Source organism: Triturus cristatus, chromosome 4_2 (assembly GCF_964204655.1).
Source record: "Triturus cristatus chromosome 4_2, aTriCri1.1, whole genome shotgun sequence".
In the NCBI taxonomy this organism is placed as follows: domain Eukaryota; kingdom Metazoa; phylum Chordata; class Amphibia; order Caudata; family Salamandridae; genus Triturus; species Triturus cristatus.
Genome location: NC_140586.1, coordinates 322,453,644 through 322,480,010, shown reverse-complemented (window position 1 = coordinate 322,480,010; position 26,367 = coordinate 322,453,644). Strand labels below are relative to the sequence as shown.

Below are 26,367 nucleotides of genomic sequence, written 5' to 3'. Positions count from 1 at the left end.
TATAAATCATGTGTTGATGGTACCATACTCATTTTAGGAATTGTGGTATGTTCTAAGGTGATTTTACCATGTGAAAAAGCCTTCTGCTGGGATATCATGAATCATGTTTGAGAGAAAACTATTTTCTCATGCTTTTCCCACAGAGGTTTGGCAGGTGATCTATAAGCTAAACTGAGAGCATATTTTCTTTAAATTCACATTATCTTTCTCAGTCATGTGAGAATGAAGTCTGACATTCTCAGTAAAACATGTACATCCAACCAGGGCAGAGACTGTCAGTTAATTCCTTTGTGTTCTACTGCAGCTTCCCAGAGTGTTCCAAAAAACGACTATAGCGCTAACAGTCCTACTTATGACAAACGTATGGCACACCTGAAGCCATCTTGATTGGAATAAAGTGGTAACTCTTAAAACATTTAATTTAAAAAGGAATAAAATGAGGGAGTTCATTTTGCCATAGAAAGTATGATTAGTGCTGCAGAAAGAAAAATTAGGGCACATTTTGAGTGACTTCTCAAATCCTCTTATATTTCATTAGGAAATTCTGACATGTAGACTGAAACATGCACTTTCAATACCAGCAGCAGGCTTCCCTGGTGAGCAGCACCTTTACTACGGTGATCTAATGAGCAACTAGAGTGATAACATTCTGAATTTCTGGCAAATGTGTGACACATCTGAATGCCTTCTTGATGGAATCAAATTAAAAAACTGAAAGTATTCCTACTGAGGAGACTGTAGTAAATGAGGAAATTAGGAAACTTCATAACAAATATGTCTCCCAAGATGGCCACCAGAGACAAAATAGCCCAAATGTAGCACACATATCACCCAGATGTAGCCCAAGTATGGCCCAATGACAGAATGCCCCAGAGTGTTCTAAAGAACAACTAGAGCGCTAACAGTCTTACTTATGACAAAAGTATGGCAGACCTGAAGCAATCTTCATTGGAATAAAGTGGTAACACTTAAAACATTTAATTTGCAAAAGAACAAAATGAGGGGGTTCATTTTGCCATAGAAATTATGATTAGTGCTGCAGAAAGAAAAATTAGGGCACATTTTGACTTCTCAAATCCTCTTCTATTTCATTAAAAAATTCTGACATGCAGACTGAAACATGCACTTTGAATACCAGCAGCAGACTTCCCAGGTGAGCAGTAGCTTTACTACAGTGATCTAATGAGCAACTAGAGTGCTACCATTCAAAATTTATGGCAAATGTGTGACACATCTGAATGCCTTCTTGGTGGAACCAAAGTAAACAAGCATTGAAAATGCAAATGGTCTCGCTCTCGTTTAAGTTAAAGCAATTCTGTTTGTAATTAGGTGGCTTTTTAGCTTTGCTTTTATTAGTGTTTTTCAAACTTTCATGTACATAACATGCATATGCATGCATATATGTATATGTATGCATGCATTTATATTTGTATTTATATAGATATGCAGATTATATATATGTTTATATATGTATGTATATATATATACACATGCATATATATAAATGCATATGCATATATATATATATGTGCATATGTGTGCGTGTAGAGAGAGGTGTAGAGAGGTAGAGGTGTAGAGGTAGAGAGGTAGAGGTAGAGAGTAGTAGAGACAGAGGTAGAGAGGTAGAGAGTAGAGGATGAGTAATAGAGAGTTGAGAGTGAGTAGTAGAGAGTAGTAGAGAGAGTAGCAGAGAGTGACTAGTAGAGAGTAGTAGAGTGAGTAGTAGAGAGTGAGTAGTAGAGAGTGAGAAGTAGGGAGTAGTAGTGAGTGAGTAGTAGAGTGAATAGTAGAGAGTAGAGAGTAGTAGAGAGCGAGTAGTAGAGAGCGTGTAGTAGAGAGTGTGCAGTAGAGAGTGAGTAGTAGAGAGTGAATAGTAGAGAGAGTAGTAGAGAGTGAGTAGTAGAGAGAGTAGTAGAGAGTAGTAGAGAGTGAGTAGTAGCGTGAGTAGTAGAGAGTAGTAGAGAGTGAGTAGTAGAGTGAGTAGTAGAGAGTAGTAGAGAGCAAGTAGGAGAGAGTGTGTAGTAGAGAGTGAGTAGTAGAGAGAGTAGTAGAGTGAGTAGTAGAGAGAGTAGTAGAGTAGTAGAGAGTGAGTAGTAGAGAGTAGTAGATATTGAGTAGTAGATTGTGAGTAATGGAGAGTGAGTACTAGAGAGTGAGTAGTAGAGAGAGAGTAGTAGAGAGAGAAGTAGAGAGTAGTAGAGAGAGAGAAGTAGAGAGTAGTAGAGAGTGAGTAGTAGAGTAGTAGAGAGTGAGTGGTAGAGAGTAGTAGAGAGTAGTAGAGTGAGTAGTAGAGAATAGTAGAGAGAGTAGTAGAGAGTGAGTAGTAGAGATTGAGTAGTAGAGATTGAGTAGTAGAGAGTGAGTAGTAGAGAGTGAGTAGTAGAGAGTAGTAGAGAGTGAGTAGTAGAGCGTGAGTAGTAGAGAGAGAGTAGTAGAGAGTGAGTAGTAGAGAGTGAGTAGTAGAGAGTAGTAGAGTGAGTAGTAGAGAGGGAGTTGTAGAGAGTAGTAGAGTGAGTAGTAGAGAGGGAGTATTGGAGAGTAGTAGAGAGTGAGTAGTAGAGAGTGAGTAGTAGAGAGTGAGTGATAGAGAGTATTAGAGAGTAGTAGAGAGTGAGTAGTAGAGAGTGAGTAGTAGAGAGTGAGTAGTAGAGAGTAGTAGAGAGTGAGTAGTAGAGAGTGAGTAGTCGAGAGTAGTAGCGAGTGAGTAGTAGAGAGTGAGTAGTTTAATTTAAAAGGAACACAATGAGGAGGTTCATTTTGCCATAGAAATTATGATTAGTGCTGAAAAAAGAAAAATTAGGGCACATTTTGAGTGACTTCTCAAATCCTCTTCTATTTCATTAAATAATTCTGGCATGCAGACTGAAACATGCACTTTCAATACCAGCAGCAGTGATCTAATAAGCAACATTTCGAATTTATGGCAAATGTGTGACACATCTGAATGCCTTCTTGATGGAATCAAAGTAAAAAACCTGAAAGTATTTCCTACTGAGGAGACTGTAGTAAATGAGGAAATTAGGAAACTTCATAACAAATAAGTCTCCCAAGATGGCCATCAGAGACAAAAGTGCCCAAATGTAGCACAAATATCACCCAGATGTAGCCCGAGTATAGCCCAATGACAGAATGTCCCAGAGTGTTCTAAAGAACAACTAGAGCGCTAACAGTCTTACTTATGACAAAAGTATGGCACACCTGAAGCCATCTTGATTGGAATAAAGTGGTAACACTTAAAACATTTAATTTGCAAAGGAACAAAATGAGGGGGTTCATTTTGTCATAGAAATTATGATTAGTGCTGCAGAAAGAAAAATTGGGGCACATTTTGACTTCTCAAATCCTCTTCTATTTCATTAAAAAATTCCGACATGCAGACTGAAACATGCACTTTGAATACCAGCAGCAGACTTCCCTGGTGAGCAGTAGCTTTACTACAGTGATCTAATGAGCAACTAGAGTGCTAACATTCAGAATTTATGGCAAATGTGTGACACATCTGAATGCCTGCTTGATGGAACCAAAGTAAACAAGTATTGAAAATGCAATAGGTCTCACCCTCGTTTAAGTTAAAGCAATTCTGTTTGTAATTAGGTGGCTTTTTAGCTTTGCTTTTATTAGTGTTTTTCAAACTTTCATGTACATAACATGCATATGTATGCATATATGTATATGTATGCATGCATTTATATTTATATAGATATGCAGATTATATATATATGCTTATACATGTATGTATATATATATTCACTGAAAAAACCATAGGTTTCAGAGACATTATAGTTAGAAATTAGCATTTAAAAAACCTTAGAAATTCACAGAAAAAACCATAGGTTTCAGGGGTGTTTTAGTTAGCTGGCCATTTCACTTGTACAAAGCCATAGAAATTCCTCCGTTATAGTTAGTTCTGAAAACTATAACTCGCGCGCCCGCAATGCACTGCTGATGATGTCACATATTTCATCATTCATGACATGGTCAGTGACATCACTGATGACATCACTGATGACATCTCAAATGATATCACTGATGACATCATCCATGTGACAATCTGATACACCTCATCATACACTAGTATAACCTTTCATCACTCACTGTAAAATACATTGTACCATATTTGAAACCATTGACACACCAATACCAGTTACTACATACCGACTCACTGATTCCTAAGTCTACACACACAACTACCCATTCAACAACAGAATCATTTATACATGCAGTCACTAATTAATAGAACACTATCAAATGCACTTATACACATATATAGACATTGACACATCAGCAGTCATCTTAGTCGGTAATTCAGTCATTCTACTCATGAAAAAAATTAATCACACTTACATTTACTCACTTACACAATTATCCAACAACACCTCCTTTATTCAAACACATAGTAACTCATAGTTAATATGTTAAAAAATCACCATTACAATTATACACTCATTCATATAGTTACTCTCACAATCACTGACTCCTACACATACTTATTTATATACACCAACTCTCACATACAATGCCTTTTATTGTTTTATTTTGTTGAAGATGTGCAACTAAAACATATATCCGCTCACCAACATACAAATAAATACACTCATTCACCCAAAAAACTGTTTCCACATGCACTCTTAAACCTATACACCTAGTCAATCAACCATTCACACATCTATGCATAGAGTTACACACACACCATCCAACCACACACAAACTCAGTGTCCCATACAAATACTCACCCAACTAATCAATAACTAATAAACACACTCATGAAGATAGTGACCAACTGATGCAGCATGTTACAACAACAGAGACAGTGATGCACACATTCACATAGTTTAGTTACTAATCCATGTATTAAGTGAGACACTTTTAATTACTCACTTAAACAGACAGTCAGACAGCTACTAAATCCTCCATCCAGACAGTTATATATCCACTCAATCTTCAATACAGATTGGTATATACATAATACATATTTAAATTTCAAACTAAACCACATTCACTGGATGATGTCATCAGTGATGTCATTTGAGATGTCATTTGAGATGTCATCAGTGATGTCACTGACCATGTCATGAATGATGCAATATGTGACATCATCAGCAGTGCATTGCGGGCGCCCGAGTTATAGTTAGCAGAACTAACTATAACAGAGGAATTTCTATGGTTTTGTACAAGTGAAATGGCCAGCTAACTATAACACCCCTGAAACCTATGTTTTTTTCTGTGAATATATATATATATATATATATATATATATATATATATGCAAAAAAGGAAGCTGAGAATTCTGGGTAGTTCCCAGGTTTAGATGGAGAGCGGCTCTTTTATATGGAGAACCTTACAATAGCATTGACACAATGAATCTGCTCAGCTCAAAAATCTGTTTTCTAGCTGAGTTTGTTAGCATAGGATTAGCACTGTGCCATCCATGCTGAACTAGAGAGAGACAAAATATTTTGCTATTTTTACAACAAAGTCTTTAAGCAGTCGGTGTGTAGCTTTAATCGTCCTTTAACAGAAGAAGTCATGCTGCTCTAGCGGGAGAAAAAATTATGAATTAACCCCCTATAAAGAGGCTGGATGGCTGAAATGCTTTGGGGTTTGGGGTTTTAATAATTCAAAAAGCAGAGAGATGAAAAGTGAATTAAAAAACATTCAGATGAAATAAAATTTCAGATAAATAAAAACTTCAATTGAGATTTGTGATTACCCTTGAACTAACATGGAAGAATATTGATGATATAAGGTTGAAGTATTGAGGTTTATAACACAAAGAAAAGAAGTGAAATCACGAAGGACATTACCTCTGAATGGGGAATGTGCCAATACTTTTGATGTTAATTACCCGATGGTCAGAGAGTGATACCCAAGGTTAGTACAGGAAAACAAAAGAAATGTAGATAAACATGGATTAATGAGTATAAAAAGGAGTGCTGAGGCTACTATATTTCATTTGTTATGAAACCCACCCACAACAGTGACATAGTGGTCTTCGCTATAGGATTTTAAGATGTTTTGAGGAAATAGATTATTAGTTGGGGTGGATGGTAGTTCACCACAAGTAATATTGTTTCTATTCTTGTTAGGCACAATACAAGTTTCAGTAATCTAAAACTGAGCTCAAACCCTGATAGCTACTGCACAGGGCAGACAAGCTTGAATTAAAAAAATGTGTAAAGCATTTAGCAGTATCAAAACAGTTAAAAATGTGAAAACACAAGAAAATAAAAAATCTCACACCCATTCATAAAAAAGGGAAGTATTTTAATGAATAAAATGACACCGAAATGACAAAAAAACAATAAGGGGAAGCAGAGATATGAATTTCTAAAGTTTTAATAAAAAATGGTGCCAAAAAGAACCAAGTGTCAACTGCCAGCAACTAGTCACACTAGACTGGGCTAAGTGTAAGGTTTGAGGCTAACTATTATGGAGCCTGGGTCAGATACGAGGACCAGGATGGCCCCAGTTGGAAAGTTACCTTCAGACTTATAACATTTTCAAGAGGATAGAGTCCTCAGCAGGGCGAGGATGCAGGCTGGATCAGAGTAAGGACTTGTCGACAACATGCTGACGATGGATGGTTCCTCAGTGAAGCGTTTGATGAAGGCGGGTATAGCTCAGTGTAGGAAAAGTCCAGAGTTCGCACCCAGCAAGCTGGCAAAGTTGACCGGATGCTGCTCAACGTTGGACCCTATGGAAATTTCTACCTTCAGACTTGGACTCTTTTCTGGATGTCGATTCTCCTCAGCAAGACAAGGTTGCAGACTGTAGCTGAAGAGTGTTCGAAGCAGTCATTGCCGGTCGGTCGGGCTGCTGAATCAGATTTTCCGATGCAGCGACAACAGCAGAAGCTGCAGTAAAGTCAGGCCCACTGGTGATGCACCCTCAGAGGTTTGGATGGAGTTTGCTTGTGGTCCTATGGCAGTTCTCCAGGCCATAATTTACCAAAAAGTTTCAAAGTCGCAGGTTTTAGGTTTGGGTAGAAAGAGTAACCTTTGGCAGGGCTGATTGGCAGGGAGGGGCAAGGGATTACGAGAGGCACTGAAACTACATGCTGGAGCGGACGCACAGTTCGAGAAGACGCGCTAGCCCAGGCGGAGCATGTATTGTTTTTAAACACTGTTTATTACTTAAAAATTCACTCGCTTTTACCCATTTTTATGCAACTGTTTTAAATTGCTATGTAAACTTGCTTTGAATCTGCGATAAACCTACCAAGCATAGATAGACCAGAGCTCCTACTCGGGCTGTCCAGCCCTTCACTTCCGCTTTCTCGTACGCGGTCTGGTGTCCTCAGGGGTTGTCAACTGCTGCTCAGCAGGGCTGATTGGCGGGGAGGGGCAAGGGATTACTAGAGGCACTTAAACTGCACGCTGGAGCGGAGGCGCAGTTAGAGAAGACACGCTAGCCCAGGCGGTGCATGTATTGTTTTTAAACACTGTTTGTTACTTAAAAATTCACTCGTTTTTACTAATTTTTATGCAACTGTTTTAAATTGCTATGTAAACTTGCTTTGAATCCGCGATAAACCTACCAGGCATAGATAGACCGGAGCTCCTACTCGGGCTGTCCAGCCCTTCACTTCCGCTTTCTCGTACGCGGTCTAGTGTCCTCAGGGGTTGTCAACTGCTGCTCAGCAGGGCTGATTGGCAGGGAGGGGCAAGGGATTAGGAGAGGCACTTAAACTGCACGCTGGAGTGGACGCGCGCAGCGGGCACGCTGCTGGCACGCCGAAGGCGCGCCTAAGGCAAGCCCGTCTGTGCCTGAATGGGCCCAGGGGCCAGGACCCATGGCCAATTTCGATCATACTCAGGGGAAGAATTAAGAGCTCTTGATTACAGATCTGCCCCCCTGAAACAAGAAATAGTAAATATTCTCCAAATACAAGGACTCATCATCTCACAGGAGAGGAAGACACCCAGCTCTAAACCCCCATACACCCCTAAAGGCCATAAATATGCGACAATAATAATACAAAAATGAATGTCCTCAACACGCGCTCCCTACAGAAGCACGCCACAGAGGTCTCCACCTTCCTACAAAAGGAAGCCCCACACATTTTAGCATTGACTGAAACGTGGCTCGATGATGATTCTGGACCGACCATAATCGCATCACTTCTCGATGGTTATGATGCCATCTGGCATAACAGGACACGGGAAAAGAGGAGGGGGGGTGGCGCTTCTGTACAACAATCAACTAACAATTGAGAAATCTGGAAGGAGCAGATATTTTAATGGTTAAGGTCAGTCACAGTACTTCAAGAATAGCAGTTATGGTGGCCTACCGTCCCTCAAAATGCACCCCACGTTTCGTGGACTTACTCATCGAATGTGTCACCAATCTCCGCTCACGTTTCCAACAATTGCTGTTGGTTGGAGATTTTTACTACCACTGGAACCAACAACCCAGAGGGGCACAGGCTCAACAGTTAGAGGAAACTCTGACCACTCTTGGGATGAAACAGCTATTGATGACCCCTACTCATGAGAAGGGACACACCTTAGACCTGGTCTGGGCAACTCATTCATTAGTGAACTTAGTGGATACAACTCCCTGTGAGTGGTCATACCACTACTGTATCAGCCTCCTACTCCTTCTAGCTAGGCACCATATTCGGCCTCCGCCCAACTGGAAAATGGTGCCAAGTTGGAACAAAATCGAGGGAACCAGCTTAGAGGACACATTTCGGGAAAATACCACTAGGAGGCCGGAGACAGCTGATATTGAAGAGTGGACTGAATCCATCTCCAATCAGCTATCATCTGCCATCAATAAGCTAGCACCAGCTAAGAAAATTAAAATAGAAAACAAGGGGTTCACGGACGAGCTAAGGGCTCTAAAACGTACGCTCCGCCATCACAAAAGACTGTGGCGTAAAGCCTATGAGCCGCAAGCACTTCTAGATTACAGGGCAAAAGTCTCCTTCTATAAAAAAGCGCTTCTTAGTAGGAAAGCCGAATACTATGAACACAGAATCTTGGAGGAAGCCAATAAACAAAAAGAAACATTTAAAACACTCAAGGAACTGAGACAAAAACAGATGCATGAAGCGCCGTCCAGCCATGAACAATGTCATAAATTCCTGTCATTCTTTTCCGACAAAGTACAAGATATCCTGGCAGACATTGACAACTCCCCCTTTAAACAACTTATCAAAGAAGGAGTTGAGCCACATGGAAAAAGGGTAGAGTTGATCTCTGACTTCCAAACTCTCAACCTGGAGACCTTGCGACGTATCGCGACCAGAATAAAATCAGGTTCACCTGCAGATCCTTGTCCTCTTAAACTAGCACTTCCAACGATGGAGGGAGAAATTCTCGCCATGATGAACCTCTCGCTGGAAACAGGGAATGTCCTCAGGAAATTTAAGGAAGCAAGAGTAATCCCCTTGCTCAAGAAGACAGGAGATGACATCTCTAACATGAAAAACTACAGACCTATATCTCAACTCCCCTTTTTAGCCAAAATCATGGAACAATATGTCCTGAAATTTCTGTCTAGGTTCATGGATGATCGCCAACTTCTTGGAGACCGGAAAGCAGGCTTCAAAGCCCACCACAGCACCGAATTGGTGATGTTGTCAGTACTAGATGAAATCAGGATCTTAGCTGACAGCAAAACAACGTGCATCCTAGTCCTCCTCGACCTGTCGGCAGCGTTCCACATGGTCAACCACTCCCAACTCCTGGAAAAAATCCAGGACATTGGAATTGGGGGGACAATCCTACAATGGAGCACATCATTCCTGATGGACCACACCCAAAAAATTCCAGATGGGTGATTGGGTGTCAGAGAGGGGGTCCATTACCTGTGGAGTCCCGCAAGGGTCGGCACTGTCTCCACTTCTATTCAATATATACCTGACCACTAGTGAGGGACCTAGCCCTGATGGACTGCCAGGTATTTAACTATGCAGACGACACGCAAATCATTCTACAAATAGAAAACACCCCACAAGCCCACACACGGGTGAAAGATATACTGCAATTTGTGGTTAACTGGTTCACAGCCAATTCTTTTAAAATCAATCCAGATAAAACGGAGGTATTGGCTGTCACCACGGACAGCAACCCTTGGGACCCCCAGTACTGGCCACTCGAGCTTGGAGATGCACCGTCTCCAGCTCTGGTGGTAAAAAGTTTGGACATTAAAATAGATGCCAAACTCTCACTGGCCAATCAAGTTTCCACCGTGTTCGAAACATGTGTGGGCCTACTCAGACAGCTGAGGAAACTATCCCGCATCATTTCCTTTTCAACCATGCGGACGGTGGTGGCCGCCCTGATCTTGGCTCATCTTGACTACGGGCACTCACTCTATATCGGACTGCCCGACACATTCCTGGGCAAGCTCCAGGTGGTGATGAACGATGCTGCAAGGCTAATTTTCAAGTTTCCAAGACGCTCTCGGGCCTCACCCCTACTGCAACAACTGCACTGGCTTCCCATTAAGCAGAGGGCTAAATTCAAAGGACTCTGTATCACACATAAGGCCCTATATGGGCAGGCACCCAAATATATTAAAGATCGCCTGGTGAAATGCGTCCCCGGCGGTACCCTAAGGTCCTCTTCGGAGGGCCTACTAAAATGTCCACGGCTCAACTACACCACTAAAGGCGGCCGAGCCTTCTCGGTCTTCATCCCACAATTATGGAACAGGCTGCCTGGTCGGCTTCACTCCGAAAGTGCCCTCCTTCTGTTCAGGAAGAAATTGAAGACATTATTATTCACGGAAGCCTGGGCATAGCACATCCCACTGTGAGACAACACTCACTCTGGGACTATCGCCGATCTTCTCGCAGCGCTTAGAGACCTGCAGGAATTAAGCGCTCTATAGATCACAATTAACAATAACAATAACATCCAAGGGTTCCAGCACTTCAAGAACAGGACTTGGGGGTCAAGATTCACTATCACAGAAGACACCACTAGTGTCCAAAACAGGTTCAATTGAAACTGGTCAACTTGGATCTTACATGGAAGTGGGCTTCTTGCAGTTTTTGTATCCCTGTAGCTTTACAGGTTTACAGGAGGTCAGTCAGCTGACCCTGGGAGTCCATTTCATAGTCCTGCGTACAAGGGGTAAAAGGTACAGCCCTTAGGGTTCTCCTGACAGGTCTCAGCAGCAACTACAGTCCTTCAGTCTTTGAGTGATCTGTAGTGATCTGAAGCGAGGGTCCAGAGGTGCCACATTTATGCCTGGAAATTAGTCTGTGTGTAGGAGTGACTTCTGGTTCCTCCCTACCTGGAGGGAAAAAATTCCCAAAGGTAACCCAACCCACTTTTGCAGCAGTTTCTGTGTGCCCTACTGCGAACAATCCCCACAGTGTCCCTCTCTACCTAAAACCAAAATGCAGAACCTTTGTTCTTTGTGCAGAACTCCTCTGCCCCCCTTTCAGGTGCGGCCAGGACAAATGAGCAACCCCTCCTTTGTGGTCACTCAAAGCCGTTCTTAGGGCAGCTCCTCTCCCACATAGATTGGCGCCTGACTGACTAGCAGAACAAAATAGAGGGCAAGCCCAGGTGTTAGGTACATTTGCCTGTCACAGGATAGGCCTCTTTGAAGATAATCAAGCTCCTGGGCACAGCCCAGATGGTCAACTTGTCAGGGGAACAGAATACCTCCCCACACCCAAAGCCGTCATCTGAGCTCTGGGAGTAAGTTCACACCCCATAAAGGAGCTATGCAGCTCCTTATGACAGTTAGAAGCTCATGCAAATGGCCTTCTAGAGGTTTGATGACTAGACAAAGAAGCTTTTGTAAAATATTTAGTACAAATCCAACTTTACTCATGAATTGCATTTGTAATACATATTTTAAAAGTCTAAGAATCAACTTGTAGGCAATAATATTTAATTTTAACATTAACTCTTAATGCTTTCCTATGGAACAGCTAAGTCCAACTTTTCAATACCATGCATACTGCCATATTTGGCATTAATGGTTACTTAGTAGTAACTTATTAACATTTCAAGGGAGGGTTTAAGGCCATTTAAAGGGGTCATTTTGACACGTCAAAATTTCAGTTCAAATCTGCACAGTCAGGTTGCTGGTGGCAGGCCTGCAGTCAGTTTTTTGCATTATCACTAGTTATGGCACAAAATGTACTGCAGTCCACTCGCAACATTTAACTTACAGGCCCTGGGTAGACTTTGTAGCATACACTATGGACTTATAGGTAAGTTAAATATGGCAGTTAAGAATACAGCCAATTTCTACATGTTTTAATGGTCAGAGCACATACACTGTGGCCAGGTTAGCAGAGTCCCAGTTCACAGATTCAGTGTAAGGATTTCCTTATTACCTCATGAATTCTTACGGGCTGGGCCTCAGCGGCTCCTTCCCGAAGACTGAAGCTGGGAAGCTCCTCAGTGGGCTTGAGGACGTGGAGTGCCCTTGGGCAGAGCCATTGTTTTTATTCCTCCAGCTCGTGTCAGATCCAGACTGCATGGAGGATTATGGGGTGATTGCTTCTTAATGCCGGCTCCTGGAAAATGCTGCATGCAGATAAGAAGAATTTAATCTTTTTATTGCGTAGCAAAATACTTATGGAATCAAATATACTGACATCAATAGATAGCCTAGTTTCTTGATATTTATTATTACACATTGCAGAGATATTGTTTTATATATCATTTTACAAGCAATCCAAAGTTGCTGAACCTCTTGTAAAATATGTCATGTCCTGTTTTCCACTATAAAAGGAGTTCCATTCTGAAGTCCAGTTGAGTCACAATTATTCCTTAATCATTGCTCGTTCACTGGATTCAGTGGATTCAGTGGATGCTCCACTCTCTCCAGATCCTGCTTTTCCTCTCTGCTCTTCACCTGTTATTTGACCTGCTCAGCTAAAACGTTTTTTGGGTCTCCAATTCTCCTTCTTGCTTGATTATTTTCTGGAGTATTGCCAGGCTGTAGAGATAAACATCCATTTCTTCTAATATTAGAAATATTTCTAGATGAGACTTGTTGTTGAGACGAACTAGCTCCTATAAGACTTTTCCTACTAGCTAGATTTATGAGGGTACAGAAGTTGATAACCAATGCAGGCACAGCACTGAACCCTCTTTTTAAGATGTCACTTACACAGGAGTACTAGCTCTGATGGTATTTTCCATACTGTTTAAATCTGTGGGGGCACAGATATTACTAGCCCATCCGGACATAGGAGATATTGGCTGCTAAGTCCCTGGTAACACATTCCTCTGTTCAGGGATGCCATAAACACATTTCAAATGAGTTAACAGCCTAGTCTTTCAATTCTCCTTTCTTTTTTTTTTCTTTTTTTTTTTTTTTTTTAATGAAAACATTTTTTATTAACATTTCGTTCAGTGTTACAGTGACAGTATATTTCACATGGTGCACAGACATAAATAGGATATTGTATATGGATTACTTATATGGTATTATACATCAGAGACTCGTCAGCCCAAGTCAGCGAGAACAAGCAAACCTTCAGGGTGTGTCTACTAAGCTTCATATGATACAGTGTGGTTATTCACTACCGTCTGACTCGGACTCATCCAATGGGGGGCTCACAGGTATTTCCCCGGTATGCATTCCAACTTCCCCAAACCTTGGTCCATTTTTTGGGGCATCCCCGATGAACATACACAGACTTTTCTGCCATCATCGCCATATCCATATCCTTGCACCATTGATTAAGAGTAGGGCTAAGTCTGGACCCCAACGTTGTGCAATATTTCGTTTTGCCAATGTCATACCTAGAGTGACCCAGTCCTGAGCTATAGTGTTCAGATCTGTAGGTTCCCAGATGTTGAGGAGACAGCATCTCGGGTCCAGAAGAATTGTGACATTTGTGACCTGGGAGAGTGTACGCATCACCGTCCTCCAGTAGCGCGCTATCTCCGGGCAGAGCCATATGGTGTGGTAAAATGTACCTGTGTCTCCACAGTTCCTAAGACAAAGCGGCGTAGCTGCCCGGTGTATTGTATGTAACAGTGTCCTGGTATAGTACGTGCGATGTAGGATTTTGAATTGCACTAATCTAAGCCTCAATGATATTGCAGCCTCTCTAGGGGACGCCAGCGCCTCCTGCCAGTCTGCCTCATCAATGTCTCCCAGTTCTAGTTCCCATTTGGCCTTCAATGCTGTCGTGGGGTCTGAGCGGTTATTTACTATTTTCCGATAGGTTTGTGAAATTGCCCTTTTTTGGAGATGGTCTGTTAAAAGCCTGTCCTCTAGTGGGGAGGATTCTTCAAGCCTCGTTTCTGGTGGTAGCAAGGACTGTAATGCATGCTTGACCTGCACGTATCGGAATAATTCTGACTGCGCTAATCTGTAGGTGGCCTGTAGATGGGCGAATGCGACAACTGCCCCCTTCTTCCACAGATCTCCGACTTTGGATATACCTATCAAGTCCCAATTGTAAAAGCCCTTGGTGTTGTGCAGCATTCCTAATTTCTTTGTGTCCCATAAAGGCATAGCTTGTGTGACTACTCCTTCCCAACCCAGTACTCTCTGTGCCTCAAACCAAATGTGTATCGCGTGCGCCGTTGGGCCTGTGAGGTTGTGCCTCTTCCCTTTATTGTAAAAAATTTTGGCCCAAACTCCAGATGCTCAAGAACTACAAAAAGGAAGGGCCATTCAACTAAGTCGAAACCCATTCGTGCATCCAGCGACAGAATCACTGCGTCCTCTGCTATGGTCGATCTACGACCCATCACTCCATGTAACCTTCGCAGATTTAATGCTGTATTACGGTTGGGCATAAAGCCGGACTGATCCGGATGGATCACTGCGGACAGATGAGGTTGCAGTCTTGTAGCCAGCGTCTTAGCAAGTATTTTCGCTTCTGCGTTGATCAGGGATATCGGTCTGTAGGATGTACACTGCTCTGTTGGTTTGCCCGGTTTATGTATCGCCACTATAGTGGCAAGGTGCTGGTCTCTGGGCAGGATCCCTTTTTCTAAGCTATCCTTATACATGGCCAACAAATGTGGCACAAGTTGGGGCGCAGCTAACTTATAGAATTCGACCGGAATCCTGTTGGGTCCTACCACCTTCCCCGTGTGCAATGCTCTAATTGCCTGTGTGAGTTCCTCCGGTGTGATATCTTCTTCTAGAGCAGCTACCGCGTCTGAAGCTAGAGTGGGCATTCGTATGTCGTGAAGAAATGCGAGATTGTCTTGCCTAGTTGTGGTAGCTATTGGTGTGTATACTGCCTTATAATGTGCCGCCAACGGTTCCGTGATTTGCTGCGGTGTGGTCACTACTCGTCCGTCCTCTAATCTAATCTGTGTTATCCAGTTACTCGCCCTTTCCTTCTTCCCCAACCAGGCCAGTAACCGACCCGCTTTGTCGCCAAGCTCGTAGACAGTATGTTGCGTTTTTGTGAGCGCACTAGCGGCCTCCTCCCTTGTGTAAACTTTATACTCCTGTTGTGCAAGGTGTAGTCTGTGTGTCGTCTCTTCAGTAGTGTCCGCCGCATGTGTAGCCTCTGCCAATGAGACTTCCAGTTCTAACTTATCTATGTGGTTTTGTCGTTCCCTCTTCTGTCCCACTATTAAGGAGATCGCGTGCCCACGAAGTACTGTCTTTTCTGCCTCCCATAAGGTCACTGGTGAGGGGACTGATTTTCCTCAAAATAGCACTTTGTCACCTTAATAAGGTCTTTGCTTATTTTATGATTTTTGTGGTACCCTGGGCGAATTGGAAACAGTCTTTGGTTTTGTGGGGCGAAGGGTGTATATGCAATGAGTATCGGTGAGTGGTCCGATATGCCTCTGGATAGGTGCGTGATCTCTGTTATACCTAGCATTCCCGTGGCTAGGGTAAAGATATAGTCTATTCTAGAGAGACTATTATGTACTCCAGAGTGGAATATGTATTGTCGTCCTATCGAGTACCTGGTCCACCAGACATCTAATAGGCCAAGTGCGTCTGCAAATTCTATTAATTTGCGGTTGGGTCCACTATGGTCTCTAGGGGGCTGCCGGTCTATGGATGCATTCATGGTGGTATTGAAATCGCCCCCATAATCAGTTCTCCACCGGGGAGTGTGAGTAGGAATTTTCCTAACTCTGGAAAGGCAGTCTGGTGCAGTGCCGGCGGGATATTTACTGATACATTGTTATATGTTCTACCGTCCCATTGGCATGATATTGCAGCAAATCTTCCCTGATCATCCTTGTGCGTCTCGGTTACCATCAAAGAGAAACGTCTATTTATTAGGATCCCTCTCCTTTCTTAATAATGGGCAATTTTGACCCAACCAATAAAAACCAATTGGTATACCACATCCTTTCACATCATGTTCAGAATGGTATTGCATCTGAAAGGGTATAGCACTCCCCTTCCCAACTCTCAGCTACGAACATGCACCCTATGACATTAGCCTTCTGGCAATTCAAACCCCAGTACTAGCATTCACAAATCAATTGTGCAATTGATGGTGTATTTGAAACCTGACGATAAAAATAATGTACTATCTCAATTTTTTGTTTTTTAGGAAGTGTTATATCTGTCACTGACCATCACTAGCGCCATGTTTACCTACATGTCTATGCTACTGTTCACTTTTGGAATTAATGAGTGTAGTGTACCATATTAAAGTGTTGATATTTAACCTGGAGTCACTTAGTTGTGGTGCATGGACATGGACTGCCACAACTCTTAGACGTCTGCTTGATTTATTGTTACCACAGCGAGATCGTTCATTATTCAAACCACAGTAAGCATTGATCACTCAAGCTTGTAGAACAGGGACAAAATAACTAAAATAAGCCTCTAAGAGGAAGCCTAGACCAGGGCATGGAAATTCTGTGGTCTTGGTATAAAAATGTCATCATCAATGTGTTTGTAGTAAGCTTTGCATTGTTTTGTATTTGCATTGTATTTGTATTTTCATTCCCAGTTTCACTATACTGTCTGTTCACTTTAATTTGTTCAATATTTTAAGACAATCTTGCTGACAAGTGTGTGATAATTAAACAAATTGTGCAGTCAAATGCCACCATAGATGGAACAGAAGCGCCCAATAATTCCTGATCTCCTTATACCAGTGCTTCAGACCTGAGGTGCTGATGAACTGGACCTACCCTTCACTGACACTGAACCACAACAGGCAATCATAGACATGTCGAGAGGCAAAACACCTTGCCCAGACGGCATCCATCCCAGTAGAATTTTTAAAAGGTTTTTCTCACTTGTTACGGCACACCCTCTTAAGTCATACCATCAGGCGTGGAACAAAGGTTGAACTTTCCTTCCTACATCTTATGCAGCACTAGTATTGTCAAAATCCTTAAGCCTAAGGCACCCCGCCACCACTGTGCCTCATACAGACCAATGTTGTTTAATAACATAAAAAACAAAATTCTTGCAAAGGTTTTAGCAAACAGGTTGGTTCGAAAAATCTGTGCCCTAATTGATAAATTACCAAAATGGCTTCATACCTGGCAGAAGTACCAGGCAATGCCTTCCAATGTTTCAATTAGCACTAACACGTACTCACAGACTGTAGGGTGAAGCAGTCTTACTTTCATTAGATTTCCAGAAGGCTTTTGATACTGTCCACTTGCCCTTCATGGTTGCGGTGCTGAGGAGGATAGGATTTGGTCGATGATTTTGTGGGTTTGTAAAAGTCCTGTACTCCTTCCCGTTCACGAGCCGAGGTCCGAGTGAACCGGGCTCTTTCAGCCCCATTCTGCATACCCCATGGTATTTGCTAGGGATGTCCGCTCTCTCTGCTCATTTTCACCCTAGTTGCTGAGCCTCTTGCAGAGTGGATCAGGTGGGATGCCAGCCTCTGGGATTCCAGCTTGGTAGGAGCCTTTGAGGATAGGATCTCCTTATATGCAGATGACCTCCTCTTATTTCTACAGAGACCTGAGGGCTCTATTGCAAGAGTTTTCCATATGTTAAGGGTGATTAGAGATGCCTTCAGTGTCAGGGTAAATTGGAGAGAATTGACCCACATGCCACTGGACTGAGTTCCCCCTCAAATCCCTTATATAGGGAAATTAACAATTGCTCCTACCTATCTGAAATACCTTGGCATGAAGATAACACTGGCCCCTGACTGTGCTCCCTGCAACATAGCCTCACTGCTGAGTGGACATCAGAGGGACCTCAATAACTAAGCTAAGCTTCCACTCACTATTATGGATCGAAGTGCCTTCTTGAAAATGATTGCCCTTCCCCGTATCCTTTACATTACGCAAAACATCACTTACTACCCCAACAATTATTTGACACACAGCAAATTTCCATTACATGATTTCTGTGGGTAGGCGGGTCATTTGAGAGTGGGTTGGGATCCCAAACCTCCAATTTATTTGGTTCCCAGTTATTACCCATTCACAATTGGTTATTCTGTCATAGGGGAAATGCAGCAATATATCTGGAACTATTTCTCCTACCACCACAAGACATATACACCTTACTCTAAGACGCCCGGACTCTCACTCTTTGACTGCAATTACGAAAATCCCACTTGAGTGCTGGAAAATGGCAATTAAACACATAGGTTGGCAGGGAAGAGTAACCAAACAGGCCCCGCCATGGCTTAGCACATTAAAGAGGTGGTGGCATTGCAGGCTTTAACTCTTGGGACCTAATTGGTGACTCCAGTCTTGGAGACACCTGGGATGCTGACCACATGAAATCCTTTGAACAGTTAACAGCTGAGTTTGATCTCCATAAGAGGCAGGTTTTCAGATTCCTGTAGCTCAGGCACACCTTGGACAGACTCCTTGTGGGTGGGTTGAGTGTAGTCCTGTGTTCCACTCCCTGGAGGCAAAACTTATAATGTAGGATATTGCGAAGGAGGGGGCTTTAAGAAGACCCTAATCATTAATGTACCCAACCCATTCCCAAGCGTCATAGGAAAGTGGGAGGGGAACCTTGGAGTCCTAGATGGGGACGAATGGCTTCAGGCAAAAATGGCCCCCTGATGCTGCAAATTTCTGCCAGTCTCTGACTCATACAATTTAAAAACTTACATTGAGTATATTAGCCATCCCTCCAAGCTGTGGCCGATCTCTGTCAGCCGCCTGCTGGAGATGTAGTAACATGGTGGGATCGTTCTTGTACATTATCTGGAATTGTCCTGTTGTTACTACATAATTGTATAGAAAAGACACCCAGCTGGATGGTGTAATAGGTCAAAACTTCCCACTAGTCACTGAGGTTAACTTGTTGGGCATTTTGGATGGTTGGGAGGGCGGTCATGGCGCACACTTGCTTGTAGAGCTGGGCTATTTATATGCCAAATTTGACATTCCACAGAAGTGGCAGAATGTAGGCCGCCCATCCCTTGGCAAGTGGCAGGGAGGAATGGACAGATGCACCATTTACAAGACCACAGGTTGCCCTGCACAGCCCCAGAGATTCTGGTCAGGATAGAAACAGCATAACAGTACTTCTTGATCACAGCCCTGATGCTTTTACTGCACCATAATGTACTATTTAAGGTGGAGGTACTTTGCTAATATATTTTCCAATTTCAGGTGGGTTAGTCGTGTGATGGTTCTCTATCAGTGTGTATTATTTCAAATGCTAACCTGTCTTGTACACAATATTTTATTGGTGCGAAAAAAGCAAATAAAATGTGTGATCCAAAGAAAAATTATGCCCTAGTCTAACAAATCTCATTTACTAAAATTGTAGAGGTCCTGGAAAGTGAGAATGAATCTATGGCCTCGGCGTCATCCTCCTCCTCATCACACCAGAGCAGCAAAACGTCATCCAGGCGCGTGTCAAAGAAGAAAAAAAAGGCGGACAAACTTATCAAGCCCAAGAACCCCAATACAGGTATATCGCCAGTAGAAAATCAAAATGCAGTTTGCCCTAAGGACACAAGGCCCTTTTTGGCTGTTAGCTGACAATGTGTAGTTGTTGCCATGTGCAGGAGATGACCCTTGAGTTGGCTTTGGAGAGGACTGACTGCATTATAAGGCCGCTGGGCGGGAAAGGAAAAGTGTCTGACATGGGTGGAAATAAAAATATCATGGGCCTCATTTACAAATTTACAAGGCCATTGCACTGCTGGTGAGTCACTTTTTTTGACGCACCGGTGGCGCAGTGTTCCTGCCTATTTTTACAAGACCACGTAAAGTCAACCTGCATCACTTTTCATGGCCTTGTAAATATGGGCCCCTTTCATGCATTACTCTGCGTGAAAGGGGCGTTCCAAGGGTGTTGTTGTGGGTGTTCCTACACAACATCCATGGAGCCTGAGACATTCCCGACCTGATTTACCTGCCCATATTTACCAGGCCACGTAAAGTCCCCCACGTAAAGTCCCCCTACGTGACTTTTCATGGCCTTGTAGATATGGATCACTTTCACCCATTACTCTGCATGAAACGGGCATCCATGCGTGTTTCTGTGGTTGTTCCCACACAACATCCATGGAACCTGACACATTCCCAGATATACAAAGTTTTGTAAAGCTGGGAATGCGTCAGAATCCTATGCCTCCCTTAATGGGAAAGAGAAAAATGCATCAAGCTATCCTGGCTGAAGAGGGGTGAAACCCCGAAACCAGTCCTAGGATGCTTGTTTCCAGTCCAGGGAGGACCTGGCTTGGCAGTTCGGGCTGGACTGTTCCCATGAGGCACAGGGTCAAGACTGATTTGCATATGGCTGGGTTCAAACTGGAACGGCATGGTGAGCAAAAAAACGATGGATTTAGGCCCAGATCTCTGTACTGGGTTGAATGTATGACATTGTTCTACATTCTGTCCATCAACTGTTGTTTTTGCATTTCCCTTAATGGGAGGCACAGGAGTGGTGCAATGAGGAGAAATACCTTTATTTCTCCTTTTTTTCCTCTTTTATGCACATAAAAAGAGGAAAATGGCATCAATTATGTTTTTTTGTGCAGAAAGGTTTCGCTTCCTGCACAAAAACAATCATCCCTGCAATGGAGGCACCCTTGCAACATGATGCAATGGTGCCTTCAGAGCCCCAGTATGGATTCAGGAAGGGGGTTTGGGACAGTGGAGCAATGTGTGAACTTGGATCTGCTCATCGGGAAATATACCCAGGCCAAGTCAAGCTCCCTCTGTTTGGCCGACCTCAGAAGCGCCTTTGATCTGGTTGACCACTTGATGTTTTGGCATACATTGCTCTCACTTGGGGCCCCCAAGCATATTTTGTACCTTTTTGTCCCGAATAGTTAGAGAATGTGTCTGCTAAGTTCTGCTATGGTCCCAATGGAGGATGTTCTACATTGTTTAAAATCAAGAGGGGAATTAGACAGGATTGTGTTCTGGCCCCATTTTTTTTCCTCTTTATGAATGGGGTCGATGATGCCCTTAAGGCTCTGCAGGCCAACGCACCTATTGTTGCCAGACGTTTGGTTCCTGTGTTGTTGTATGCTGACGACACAGTGCTGATGTTGAGGACCCCCGTCGGCCTGCAGAGACTGAAGGACACATTTACTGATTTTATCGAAGCCTGCAAACTAAAGATTAACAATACTAAAACATTCATGATGTTATGTGACTCAAGAACCAAAAAAATACAGAACCTTTTATATCAGGGGTACTCCAATTGTGAGAGTTAACACATTTTGTTATTTGGGCATTCTCTTTTCCTACAATGGTTCATGGTCCCAACACACACTAAGGGCCTGATTAGGATGGCGGTCGGACTTACTTCCGGCTGCCATCCCTTTGGAAATGAGACCGCCCGACTAGCTGTCGGCTGTCCCACAAATGGTATCATGATGCGACCGCCTTCAAGTCAGTCGCAATGTGTATCTTTTGTATTGTGCCGTGTGCTGCAGGACACGCCGTAAAACAAAAGATACATTCTGTACATATCCCTGCACTATGTGGCAAGCACCATGCGGTGCCTGCCACATGGTGCAGGGATATGTAGTGGGACACCATAAGTGCCCCCCAGGGCCCATGTCAGAGGGCCAGGGGAGAAGGGGGGCCCGCTATGGGCCCCCAATATCCGTTTCAGTCTGCATTTTCATGGCGGGTACACCGCCATGAAACAGCTGGCGGAAACTGACATCGTAATACCTACGCCAGTGCCTGAGCAGGCACAGCCACCATTGTGGGCGTTACACTCCGTCGGAAGAGCTCCTTGAGCCCGTCAGATCCGTGGAGGTCAGTCTCTCTGACCGCTAAGCATTGCCTGCTATCATAACGGGGCAGGAAGTAATGCAGGGTCCGATGGCTGTGGGACCGCCACCAACCTGCTGACGTGGTGGTCCCACTACCATCGTAATGAGGCCCTAAATGCTCAATCGAAAAAGAGTAGAGTTTTGTGAAGGAGTCTTTAGGTTCTCCCGCAAACTTGGTAGCTATCTTGTAAAGGAAATGACTAACATTTACAAGGCCTGAGCATTGTCTGCTGCCTCGTATAGTGAAGGCCTTGTGAGCTATACGCCCTGTCCCCCTCTTCAGGCTGAGGAGAATATCTTCCTTGGGCATTTGTTGTGTACTCCTGCCTCTGTAGCATCCTTTATTATTCACAAGGAGGTTTGACTAACTCTTGGAGGTAGGGACTGAAAATAAAACCCCATAGGAATAATGTTCAATTTAAATAAGATTTATTTTTTAAAATAGAAAAATAAATATATAAATGAATGTTAACTAATACATAAAAGAGCAATTTTTGAGTTAGTTTACTACTTTTCAGAAGTGACAAACTGCCCTTTTGTAATAACGTACACATTTGGAGTAAGTATAGCACTACACGTGGCCAGGCAGTTTTACTGCAACACCCTCCCATAGAAAATAATGGAAAGAGGGACTTGAAATAAAATCCGATAGGAAATAGTGTTAAGTTAACTGAAATTTTTTAAAACGATTACAAATATCAATAAACCAATGCTAATTAATATATAGAAATGTTAGCTTTCTATATTTTTTAACAATAATTTCTTTTTATTTATATGTGTAACAATCTTAAATAATTCATTTTCGTTTATAATTATTTCCTATAGAGATTTATTTTAAGTCTCTAACCCTATTATTTTCTATGGGAGGGTGTTGCAGTGCCAATGGTTGGCCACGTGTGGCGCTGGACTTATGTATGTTAATAGAAAAGTGTAAGTTACTACAAAAGTGCAATTTGTGAATACAGAAAAGTAGTAAACTCACTTAAAAGTGTAAACTTACTCAAAAGTGCAGTTTCTGAATCAGGCCCAATATTTTGCCATGCAATCTATTGATTACCCAAAACTTACTATTCTGGTCCATCGGTAGCTAAATGATAGTGTCATCCTCTAGAAGGCTGGATCTAACTACAATAGATAACTGTCCAGTTCCACTTTGTCCAGCCCTAGAAGTAAGTTTTCATTCATAATTGGAACATGATGGGAATTGAGTAGCAGACAAAATAGCAGTGGTTTTTACAGTGAAATATTATTGCATATTTACAATGTATGTAAACCCCTACCTACAAGATAGATGCTTCTGCCAAACACAAGACACCCAGTCCCTGGATAACAGTGTGCTTTAAAAAAATGTCAGTCAACCAACACAGCTAAAATTCTTATGCAAACCAAGTATTGAGAGGTTTTGCTGAGTCTTTATATTTCTCTCAGAGCTAGTCCCTTATATTTTTTTTAAAGTTTCTTTTTATTAACAATAGGTATCAACAACACAAGGCAGAGTACATTATTATTATCGTGTCTTATCTTTACAAGGTTCTCAGGCATTTATAAATATACAATGCGAAGGTAGCTGGTGGTTCGTGTCATGTCTGCAACATTTCATCTTGAGCTGGGATCAGTGGTGGGGTACAGAGATTTCCCCTTTAAGCGTTTCAGTCGTTCCATATGTGGGACCACTTTTTGGGACATCCCCTAGCTACATAGACATACTTGTCCCGAAACATGCACCAATCCATGTCTTTCTCCCATGCCCTCACAGTCGGTGCGTGCGATGCCCCCCACTTCTGGGCGATGTTGCGTTTGGCTATCATTAGTCCCAGTGTGACCCAGGTCATGCGTGTGCTGTTTAGGTCCGTTGGTTCCCACACATTCAGGAGAAATCTCTTAGCCTCCAGGGGGAGTGTATGATTTAACACTTTACTCAGAATCTCATGTATTTTCTTCCAGTACCTCTGGATATGCAGGCACTCCCACAGTATATGGAGGAAGGTACCTTCGTTCCCACAACCCCGCCTATAATTACCATCAGGTGCTCTACCCATTAGTACCATCCCTGGCCCCGTGACGTAGATTTGGTGCAAACTTTTGAGTTGTACTAATCTCAGCTTTGCTGCAATGGCTACCTCTCGTGGCGAAGATACCGCCGCCACCCAATCTTCCTCGTCTAGTATTATGCCATCCCTTTCCCACTTCTCCCTCAATCTCACCAGAGGGTCTCCCGAGTGATTCACTAACTTTTTATATGTGAGTGAGATGGCCTTCGTTGGTAAGTATCCATCGAGGAGTCGGTCTTCAAGGGGTGCAGCGTCAGGAGGGGTCTCTCCTTTTCGAAAACAGGAGTATAAGGCATGGCGGATTTGCATGTATCTAAAATACTCTGTAGGAGCAAGTTCATATTCTTGTTGCAGGGTGGAGAACGACTTAACCTCACCTTTTACCCATAGGTCGCCTATTTTCGATATGCCAATGAGGTCCCATTTGTCAAAGACTTTCGTAGACCAGAGGTTGCCAAGCCTGTCGGAGTCCCATAACGGCGTAGCTCGGGTGACTTTATGTTCCCACCCCATGCTCCTGGAGGCTGCCCTCCAGACCTGCACCGATTGTTTAGTTGGTCCCGTAAGTTGGCGTCTCCCAGCGTTCGAATAGAGCGCTCGGTTGTAGTTCCCCCCGGGCAGTATCCACCGGTCCATTGCATAGCCTGGGACGTCAGCCTGCCTATATGTGCCTTGGTTAATTGCTGCCAGATGCGCTGCCGAATAGTATTTTTTGAGGTTGGGGAGGGCGATCCCGCCGTCATACCAGGAGAGGTTGAGTTTGGGTAGCGCTATGCGTGGCTTCCCATTCCATAGCAGACGGCGTTGTAAGGTCTCGATCTCCTTAAAATAACTGGCAGGAACTAGGTCCAGTGAGTTTTGCAGGACATATAAGAATCGGGGCAGGGACATCATTTTAAACAGGGAGGCTGTGCCTAGCAGCGAGAGTGGGAGTGTCATCCAGCGTTCAAAGTCTCTTTTGAATCTCTGCAAGGGAGGGAGCAGGTTCCGTGCAAATCTATCTGCAGGGTTGGCGGTTATATAAATGCTGAGGTACTTGAAGCCCTGTGAGGTGATCTATATCGGGCAGCCCCTGGGGAGTCCCGTGAGAGGTCCCCTGAGGACGTACAACACTGATTTATACCAGTTTATGGTATACCCTGAGTATCTACCAAAGATGGCGAAGATGTCAAGCACTGCTGTAAGCGAGACCTTTGGGGAAGTTAGGAATAGTAGTATGTCGTCCGCATACAGTGAGATGCGGTCCTCCCAGGATTCCGCCCACCTAAATCCACAGATCATCGGATCTCTCCATATCCACGACGCCAGAGGCTCCAGGGCCAGGGCGAACAGGAGGGGGGAGAGCGGTCACCCCTGCCTCGTGCCTCTGCCTAGCTCAAACACTTCGGATATTTTATTGTTGACCACTATCTGGGCTAGTGGCTTTGAGTAAAGGAGTTGCACCCACCTGATGAATTGGGACCCAAAGCCCATTTTCTCGAGTACCGCAAATAAATATTTCCATTTGACCATATCGAACACCATTGAGGCGTCCAAAGATACCAGGACTGCCTCCTGTATTGTGGACGCCCTCCCCATCACTCCGTGCACCCTGCGCAGATTCAGCGCCGTGTTGCGCTGAGGCATGAAGCCAGATTGGTCCGTATGTACGAGATTATTAATGACTTTAATTAGTCGGTTAGCAAGGAGTTTGGCTAAGATCTTTGTTTCGGCGTTCAATAGAGAGATCGGCCTATAGGAAGAACAATCTGTCCGGCTTTTGCTTTCCTTGTGGATCATTACTAGGGTGGCCAGTCTTTGGTCCTGGGGAAGCTCCCCGATCTCCCTGCTCTCCCTGAACATGTTGCATAAGCGGGGGGCGATGACATCTGCCCCAAGTTTATAGAGTTCTATCGGCAGCCAGTTGGGCCCCGATGCCTTCCCCGAGTTAAGTCCCCTGATTGCCAGTGCCACTTCCTCTGGTGTGAGTGCCCCCTCAAGATATTCAAGCTCTGACTCTGCGAGTTTAGGAAGCGTTATGTCTCTTAGGAGGTCGATAGAGTCTTGTGTCGTGTAAGGGTTCTGGGAGGTATAGACCTGTTGGAAGTGGAGGGCAAATGCGTTAGCTATGTCCTGGGGGTCCGTGATTGTGTGTGCATCTTTGTCGATTAGTTCCGGAACCAGTCTACTTGCCAGTTTTTTTTTTGTCTAGCCATGCGATTAACT

At 43.5% G+C, this 26,367-nt stretch overlaps 1 protein-coding gene across 5 annotated transcripts in view; it reads left to right on the top strand.

Moving 5' to 3' along the window:
* The window catches only part of PRG4 (proteoglycan 4), a 331,309-nt gene that overhangs the window by 212,234 nt on the left and 92,708 nt on the right, over positions 1-26,367 (top strand). For all 5 annotated transcript variants that reach the window (XM_085601683.1, XM_085601686.1, XM_085601685.1 and 2 more), the window contains exon 15: positions 19,639-19,782. In XM_085601683.1, the coding sequence (XP_085457809.1) occupies positions 19,639-19,782 (144 nt within the window). The remainder of the gene's footprint in view (positions 1-19,638; positions 19,783-26,367) is intronic.